General features: G+C 40.1%; 1 protein-coding gene across 1 annotated transcript; it reads right to left on the bottom strand.

Moving 5' to 3' along the window:
- Positions 1 to 4,547: 4,547 nt before the first annotated feature.
- On the bottom strand, positions 4,548 to 5,147 carry LOC149007541 (uncharacterized). The gene has a single exon (XM_089167095.1). The coding sequence runs from the start codon at positions 5,145 to 5,147 to the stop codon at positions 4,548 to 4,550; it is 600 nt and encodes a 199-aa protein (XP_089023221.1).
- Positions 5,148 to 9,790: the final 4,643 nt, after the last annotated feature.

The following is a 9,790-nucleotide window of genomic DNA, read 5'->3' as shown; positions in this document are numbered from 1 at the left end:
AATTGCTCGATAAATAACTATTTGATTGCCGTGTCTTCGAAAAGGATCGAATCCGTCTAGAACTAATTATTATGGACAATGATGTGAACCAAAACCAAAAATATGATCAACTTTGCGTGCTAACTTTGTATTAAAAAAATTATTTATTTTTCTAGATAATGCACTTCCATGACTTTAGAATATGTATTTACTTTTCTACTTCAATGAGAAAAAGAGAATGAAAGAAAAAGAGAAATCCATGAAAGTGAGCTTCAAGGACGGTGCCTCCCTATCCAAAAGTAAGAAATGAAAAGTATCTGAATTATTATTCCTTGTGATGCGAAAAGAGTGGATTTATGGTGATGTTTGAAAAATATTTTTGGTTTAAATTTTAGGTGGTGGGAGGTGGGAGAGGGTCAAAATCTGTTTTCTATCTTTCCAAAAAGAATAATACTTTTTTGGGTAGGCAAATTATTATGCATTTCAAAGTTGTTTGGTTCATTTCTACTTCTAAATTGTTTTAAGATTTTGAATGAGGTTGAAATTGGTGGCTAAAGACCATATTTTTTATTGTTCAATTTATACTCAGTTTTAATATAAGATCTTGCGTGGGCACATTTGGCGTGCGAAGGTTGGTGGGGAATAAATTTCATAAACAAGTAATTAGGTCAAATTGTGCTATATTCGATAATTACTAGTTTTGCACAAGGTGTTGACTTTTTCATTTGGAGAAGTGATTGGATTTTATTGTAATCTAGTGTTCATCCTCAATCAATAAAGATTTCAATCTAACGTTATATTCTATGGAATGTTACATTTTTCCATCCCATTGACTCGTGTAATGAAATGCATAATAAGAAAATGTAATGTTGCGCTTACCCTCATTCAATAAAGATTCCAATCTAATGTTACATGATGAAATCCTATAAGCTAGCGTTTTCCCTCAATTAGTAAATATTCCAATTTAACATCACACTTTCCCATCCTTTTTTTTTTTTTGGTAATCCAAACTTCATTCAGAAATTGAGTTGGAACAACAACACAAGGCCTCAGAATTACACATATCTGAGAGCCAAGGAGTGGAATGTGGCCAGTCAATCCTCCCTGCTGAGGTGACTTCCCTCCTGGCTAAGGAATGAGCTATGAAGTTACATTCCCTAGGACTAAAAGTAAAACAACAAGAAACAAAACCAGAGGAGAGGTGGACAATATCTTCAACTACATTTTGAACCTCGAAAGATATTGCAGACTTGGACAGCAACATATTAATCAGCACTTGACAATCGCTTTCCACAATCAACCTCTCCAGACCTTCACTTATCGCTAGCAGTAAGCCTTCCCTCATACTTAAAGCTTCTCCTTCAAGAGGCGAGTAAAAAGAATAGGGCAAAGAAGAGGTTGCTACCAACGAACCACATTTTCCTCTAATTAAAAAGCCCAATCCTCCTTTCTCACCTTTAACTGCTGCATCTGAATTTAATTTGAAGATCCCTTTAGGTGGAGAACATCACTTGGCTTCTCTACTTGCTCGGACAGCAAGGTCATTTGGCTTTCTTTGAGACACCATCTTAGCCTTTAAAAAATCAGAAAGATTACTTGAGGCCAGCTGCATAATATGTAAATGAGAAGATATTGAACCGTTAAATAGCAAGTTGTTCCTAGCTTTCCATAATCCCCAACAGATGAAAGTAGCTAGACCAGAGACCTGTTCCCAAAGTTGCTTGTCCTCTGCTTGTCCTCCATGCTTCAATAAAACCAGAGAAAGAAAGATTAGATGAAGGAGCAGCAAAACCTAGCTTGGAAGAAAACCATACAACTCTAGCGAAAGGGCAATTCAGCAATATATGTTCAATATCCTCCCCTTCCTTTCCACATCTAAGACATTGTGGATCCACCTGAATTTGACGATGTCTAAGGTCAGCAGAAGTGGCCAACCCACCCAATAAGGCTCTCCAAAGAAAATGTTGTAATTTGGGGGGGGGGGGGTTAACTTTCCAGATAGCCTTCCACACAGCCGTAGCTATATGGGACTGTTGAAGTGCAGCCCCGTCTAATTGATTTCCCCACCCATCTACTTGATTACACAAAAAGTGATAAGCTGTTTTAACATAATATACTCCATTTTTAGCAGGTCCCCAAATCTGAACATCATCTTTTGGGAATAATGCTAGTCTAATTTTCATTATAGCCTTCACATCTTCCTCATGAAACAACATTCTAAGAAGATTCTCATTCCAAGATCTAGACTGTTGGTCAATGAGTTCAGCAACCCAAGTCACTTGATCACACCTATAAGACTGATGAATTATCTTGTACCTTCATTCTTCGGTATCCACTGATCCTCCCATATCCGAACCTTGTCCCCTTCGCCAATCTTCCAAATTAATCCACTTTTAAGCACCTTCCTTCCTTCTATAATACCTTTCCAAGCCCAAGAGGATTTAGATCCAATAGGAGCCTCAAGAAAATTACAATGTGGGAAGTAGAGCTGTTTATAGAATCTAGCCCAATAAGATAAAGGATTTCTCCACAATCTCCATGCCAATTTCCCCAAAAAAGCCTTATTTTGTATCAATGGATCCCTAAATCCCAGCCCCCCTTTTTCTTTCGATCTACTCATCTTGTCCCAAGAAACCCAGCACAACTTGTTCTTCTCCTCACTATTACTCCAGTAGAAGTGAGTAATAGCACTCTTGAGTTTCTTACATTGAGACACAAGAAGTTTAAAATGGGAGGCCGCATAATTAAAACTAGATAGGGCTACAGATTTGATCATCACTTCCTTACCTGCATGTGACAGCAATTTACTTTTCCACCCCTGCATTCTTGTGTGAGTCTTCTCTTCTATTTCTTTAAAGATCTCTTTCTTGGATATTCCAAACTCAACTGGTAAACCAAGATACTTTTTGGGCCCCTCCATAAGAAATTTTAAGAATCCGGGAAAACCATCTCTTAATTTTAGGTGGAGTGTTGGGACTAAAAGAGAGAGAGAGGACTTCTGGAGATTAATACTTTGGCCACTAGCTAAACAATAGAAATCCAAACAAGCCTTCAAGTTATGAATCTCTTCAATACCTACTTCAACGAACAGGAGGCTATCATCCACAAATAGTAGATGAGTGAGGGGGGAGCTCCTATTTCTGACCTTGATACCATGAATAAAATTGCTCCTCTCAGCTTCAAGAAGCATAGCACTAAGGGCCTGAGAACACAATACGAAGATAGCGGGGGAAAGAGGGTCCCCTTGCCTGATGCCCCTAGAGGGTGTGAAGGCAGATTGGGGCTGACCATTGACCAAAATGCTATAAGAAACAGTGGTAATACAAGACATGACCATGTGCACCCACTTATCTGAAAACCCCATTGCCAACATCACTTTCTTGATGAATCTCCATTCCATCCTATCGTAAGCCTTCCTCATATCAAGTTTAATGGCCATCAATCTTTTTTTACCCTTCTTTTCCCTCCTAACATAATGAAAAGCTTCATGGGCCATCAAAACATTATCAGATATAAGTCTCTCAGGTATAAATGCAGATTGGGAAGGGGAGATCTAAGTGTCCAAATATCCTTTTAACCCAGTGGCCAGAATTTTACACACCATTTTTGTGGTCACATTACATAGGCTAATCGGCCTAAATTGGTCAACTGTTTTAGGATGGTCCACCTTGGGTATCAAGCAAATGTAAGTAACATTGGACTCTGAATGCATGGTACCAGTATTGAAAAATTCAATAACAAATTTGCACACATCATGGCTTACCAGATTCCAGAATTTTTGGAAGAAGATTGGAGGAAGCCCATCCGGTCCTGGAGCCTTCAAGGGGGCCATTGTGTCTACTGCTGCTTTAATCTCCTCTTCAGATGGAATAGCACAAAGATGATCATTAGCTTCTTGTGTGAGTGAAGGAGTAATGGCCGAAAGAGCTAAGTTCAATGCCTCTTCATCTATGACTTCCGAGGAAAAGATATTATTGTACTGCTCTTGGAGAAGATGTTTGATCTCACTTGGAGAGTGAGTCCATGAGCCATCAGATCGTTTCAGAGCTAAAATCTTATTCCTCTTCCTCCTTTGTACGGTACAATTGTGGAAAAACTTAGAATTCCTATCCCCTTCTCTTGCCCAATGTTGTTTTGACCTTTGGAGCCAAAAAATTTCATCACTAAGATATGTTGTTTTGACCTTCTCCTGAATTTCCTTCTCCCTAGCTTGATTCAACTCAAAAGATGGGGCATCTTGCAGTATTTCTAGTTCACGAATCAGCTCCTCAATTTCCTTGGTTACCCTACCAAACACCCTTCGATTCCAATCTTTAAATTTATGTTGGCAACTCTTAATTTTCTGTTGTAATACATGTTCGGCTGAACCAAGAACTAGGATTTGCAAGCTTGAGAGGCCACTAAGGAGCATTGATCATGTGTTAGCCACATCGCTTCAAATTTAAACGGTCTAGTGCCTTTAGGAAAAAGACCAATCGTATCAAGGCTTACTGGGGAATGATCGAACCCAACTGCGGCATGAACTCTGACTTCAGCATTATCAAATGTCCGCTCCCAGACATCATTTGCTAATACCCGATCAAGTCTAATTTTAATATTAGCTTCACCTTTTCTTCTGTTAGACCATGTAAACATGGGTCCTTGAGATTTAATTCAGACAATGCACAAGCATTTAAAACCGCCGGGAATTTGTAGATATCTCCAGAATCTTTTTGTAGACCTCCTTGCTTTTCTTTCCATTGGAGGAAAGAGTTGAAATCCCCAACACAAACCCAATTGTCCTTCCGATTCTTACCAAGATTTTCAATCCTTTTCCATACTTCAGGCCTTTTCTTCTTGACTGGATCACCATACACAAAAGTCAAGAAAAAGCTGGGTTCAGATTTAGGACAGACATGAGTGTCAATTATGTGTTTATCAACATATAACACCTTAAGATCCACCTCTTCATTCCAAATTACTGTTAAACCCCTTGCTTTACCAATAGAAGGAACTGAGAACTGATGGTTCATCTTCAATTTCTTACACAGAGGAAAGACCTTCTTAATTGAGCTTCGTGTTTCCATAATATAGACAATATCAGGCCTGATACTCCTTGAAAGCCGCATTAATGAAGGAATTGTCAGGGGGCTTCCAATACCCTGGCAATTCCATGATAGAAGCTTCATGGGATCCCTTGGGGCTGATCTCCCCCAACCACCAAGGGGTTGCACAGTAAAAAATGCTCCTCATTTTCAGAATCAGTTGCATCGTATTCCATTGCCACATTGTCATCAGGGAAGACCTGCTTTTTCTTTTGACTCTACTCACAGATCTTGAAGGAAAGGTAGGTCGAGATTGAGTGGGTGTATCAGCTTGTCTAGCATATGTAGAGGAATTAGCAGGACAGTTTACTTGCTTAGTCATGGAAGAGGGAAGACCATTAGGGTTGGAGAGGGCAGATAAATGATAGATGAAGGTCGAAGCAAGGACTTGGTTATTAAGAGCTGAGGAAGGAGTTTGGGAATGTGTATGGGCTATGATCGTGGGCTCCAATGAGGTTGAGTGAATATTAGAAAATAACATATTATTAGTTCCAACGAGTTCATGACTTGATATGGGTTGGGTAAATGCAACATGGGTTGGGCTATGATGGGCCTGGTTAACTGAAACATTGGCCAACATGGGCAAAAGGGACATAATTTGATGTAAAGAAGAAGGGTTTTGAGATATGTGTTGTTGTAGTGATTCAAGGATCTGAGTGGAAATGGAAAGCGGGCTCATACCTTGAGGATTTGAAGCGTTATCAATGGGTTCAGCTGAAATTTGGGGTGATGAGACCTGAGAAGCGTCAATGACAGCATGTGTTGGGGATATGGAAATGGACAGACCTAAATTGGGGGCTGGGGTTGTGCTTGAATGCAGAGGGTTGTCATTAACAACCAATGCTTGGTTGGCAGCTGGCAATAGTTGGTACTGCAGTGCAGTGGGTTGTTGCGCTTGATTGACGTGATGTTCCCTCGTCTCTCTCAACTCCGGTGCCTGAGCGGTGACTCAATTTGAAGCACTTCTTCTTCTGAAATGGTAGGAGCTTGTTCTATTTGCCGTGGGGAAGGAATGGTGGCTCTCAGTTTTGTAGCCAAGTAAGATTTTGGTGCTTGTGGACAAGAACTAACATTACATCATCCATGGTTTCTTGAATGGTGTCGCTTCGCATCAAAAAGAGTTTGGCATCTCAAATCTTCATGCCCAATACAGCCACAAAAAGCACAGAATAATGGGAGTCTTTCATACTGAATAGGAAACAACATCATGCTACCATCCCTACACTGGACTTCAATTTCAGCTTGCAAAGGTTGATTAATGTCAATCTGTACTCGGCACCGCAAGAAACTCCTCCAATTAGCTCCACCATTCCCATTGATAATCATAACTTTTCGAGGTGACCCAACTCGCTTAGCCAACTTTCAACCCATTTCTAATGTTAACAACTTAAAAGGGACGTCATAGATCTGAATCCATATGTTAGTAAATTGAAATTTGCAGATTCCACTACCCGACCATTGTTCCAACACCATCAGATTTCCAGCTACAACCCACGGTTCTCCCATCAACACATTTTCAACATCTAGTCTGTGTTTGAATTGAAATGAAAAACAATTTTCCGATACATGTGTCATGTGAACACCATGAAGGAGATGCCAAGCCTTAATGAGACCATCAGTGACGGCCTGGAGACGAAACGGTCTACCGTTCAGTATTTTACTCATCAGAACCAGGTCAGCATGTTGGTCTAAGAGATCCTCTTCTTCTGGATCCAAAATCAGAGGAGCACGGTGGGTTGGTGGGGAGGTGGGAGAGGAACGATGAGGAGAGGAGGGGAATATTGAAGGTGAGAGGGGAGGAGGATTGTGAGAGGTTGAATCTCATGGCTACCAGAAGGAAACACTTGCTTCAATATCACTCCGTTGAGGAGGACGAAACTAACAACTCAGCTTCCACACTTTCCCATCCCATTCAATCTAATGTTACACTTTTCCATCCCATTAATTCTCCCATCCGTTCCATTCACTCTTTAATTTTCATTCACTTAGTAAATGAAACGTATGATGAGATACTGTAGTCCAACGCTTACCTTTAATCAATAACCAATCGAATGTAACACCTTCCCATCCCATTCATTCATTAATTCTCATCCTATCCCATCTACTCGTATAAACGCATGATGAGATACTGTAATCTAATGCTTACCCTCAACCAATAAACTTTTCAATCTAATGTTATATGATGAGATATTGTAATGGGCAGGTAGTAGAGCCTTCTTTGATTGTTGGAACATTACTTGTTCCTTATTGAATTATTCAGCTTCAGCCCATCATTGGCTGCGACCTCCTGAGGGCTAGTTGGCTGTGAATAGTGATGGGTCGGTGTCTAACAAGAAGGGAGGGTATGGGGCGATTGGAAGGGATCACATAGGGAATGTCATCTCTTTGCACTTGCAGTTGCTTCATTAGAAGACAACATTCTTATATGTGAGCTGCAGGGGATGAGAGCAGGCTTGTTAAAGACCGTGAGGTGTGGCTTTAGCACAATGGAGCTTCAGTGTGATTCTCTCAATGTTGTTCAAGTTGTGAATGGGGAAACTGGCCTTCTCTAGTATATCATGAGAATTGTAGAGGATATTTGGAGGTTGATCATCCACATGTGATTGGGGGGGGGGGGGGGGAACCCTCGTGTTCTTTCACGGGTTGGTTATCGATCTTGAGCATCCACGTGCCCAACCCTACCATATGCAACTAATACCAATGAATGGCCCCTATGGTATATTTGTGTCCCCTTAGGGATTAGTTATTGGTGTTGGGCGCCCACTAACCCAATATTGCTATCATGAGTCACTTGGCCTCATTACTCACATCAATAGAGTAATGACATGATGGGGGTTTCCCTAACCAATGCAAATAGACATCCTACATATGCATCATAACTACACAACCATTCTAAGGTTCCGAGGGCGATGGTCAAGTCCATGCAACATTTAGTTATCCCACACTCAATCCATAGCACAACATGATTCAACAAATTAAAGATAAGCCATAATTCTAGATAATTGCAGATATATCTAAATATAAAAGAAACATGTTGAAATAGTATATTGCACATCATAGACATTTAGTAATAAATCATGCCTTATACATAGTTGCATTCCCTCACTTGATAAGTAGAGCATAACCTTTCCAAAAATTCTCAAGGATGGCCTAACATGTCCAAAAATACCCTAGATAATTCATGGTTTAAGTTAGAAATACATCAGAGAATCATTGATCAAAACTTAGATTCAAAACCTAGGCAATAAGGGGGGGGGGGGGAGTTGGGGGTGGTTGATTGCTCGGGTGGTCCTACCTATCAAGCACACCCATTCTGACTAAAGTTAGAATAGGGGAGGTGGCGCCAACGTGAACGGGTGGTCGTCAGGGCTACCCTATTGGGTGCGTGAGCAGCAATCCAGTGAGGTCTTTGTTGGCATAGCTATCTTGCTTCCGACGAATTCCAGATCACCCAAGGTCCTCAAAACCTTCCCCAAACATGGTTTGACACCACAAACAACCCTAGATCTCAAATCTAATGACGAATTAAAAAGATCACAAATTAAGTCTTCTCAAAGATCATCCCATGAAGGAAAATTCAGCACTTAGAGTGATTGGAGAATTACTCTTCTATCTAAATCTAATCAAGGTTAGGGTTTCATTGATTGAATTGATCTTCCATCATTGATCTCCTTCATCCAAAATATCAAAAGAGATGAACATAGAAGTTGGGGAATACATCTTATCTTCAAACTTGCGGAACCGATCATGAATCACTATTAGGACCGGATACTCGACTTCCTTCTTCTCCGAAATGACTTCTCTGACACGTACCGGAGTTATCTAACGGCTAGACAATAAATTAGTACATTTTAAGGAGATGATGAATTAAATAGGGCACAAAATAAAAAACTCGTTTGCCTTTTTTTACTTGTGGACACTAGGGGTGGTTGCTCAGAACAACTCCAACCAATTAACCCTACACTTAGAATTCCACCAGGAGGGGTCTCTCAAGGTGGTTACTTCATGGCGCCTTCATACCGCTTTGCACACCCCGCCAAAGAGTCTTACTAGACTTGAGGACTTTCCAAATGTGTAATTTGTGAGCTCTTAATCCATTCTCTCAGTCCATCTGTGTTCATGTCAGATCTCTTTCCAAAATTCAGCAAAATACCAAATTATTCATCATGTCCCATCAATATCCATTGGTTCTAGTTCCGATCCAATGGTCTCTACTTAGATGGCCCACAACTATCTTCTACTAGCATTTTAGGTTATCAGACCTATAAGATGGATTTTCGATTAGGATCCTAAGGGTTTCACAATCATTGACGTGGCATGCAGATTCTTTCCTATAATGACATCATGAAGAAATCTCCCAAGGAAACTAAAGCCATTGGAGGGGCATTCATCATTAACATTACATTTTCTCATCCCACTCAGTCATGTAAATGAAATGCATGATGAGATACTGTAATCCTACGATTAGCCTCAATCAATAAAGATTACAATCTAATGTATGAAATATTGTAGTCTAACGGTTACCCTCAATGAATAAAGATTTCAATCTAACATTACATTTTTCCATCCCATTGAATCCACGTTACACTTTCCTGTCCCATTCACTCAGTTCTCGTTTGTTTAAAAGAATTTGAAGTGGGGTGGAAAAAAGGGGTAGAAAAAGTAATTTTTTTCACAAATTTCTAAATCACGATTTCTTTGATTCAATGAGATGAGAAAGTTAGCAG

The sequence above is a fragment of the Hakea prostrata genome, chromosome 8 (genome assembly GCF_041222555.1).
Source record: "Hakea prostrata isolate BN-2017 chromosome 8, UWA_Hpros_2, whole genome shotgun sequence".
Lineage (NCBI taxonomy): Eukaryota > Viridiplantae > Streptophyta > Magnoliopsida > Proteales > Proteaceae > Hakea > Hakea prostrata.
The sequence above is the reverse complement of the archived record's forward strand: the minus strand, read 5'-3'. Positions and strand labels throughout refer to the sequence as shown.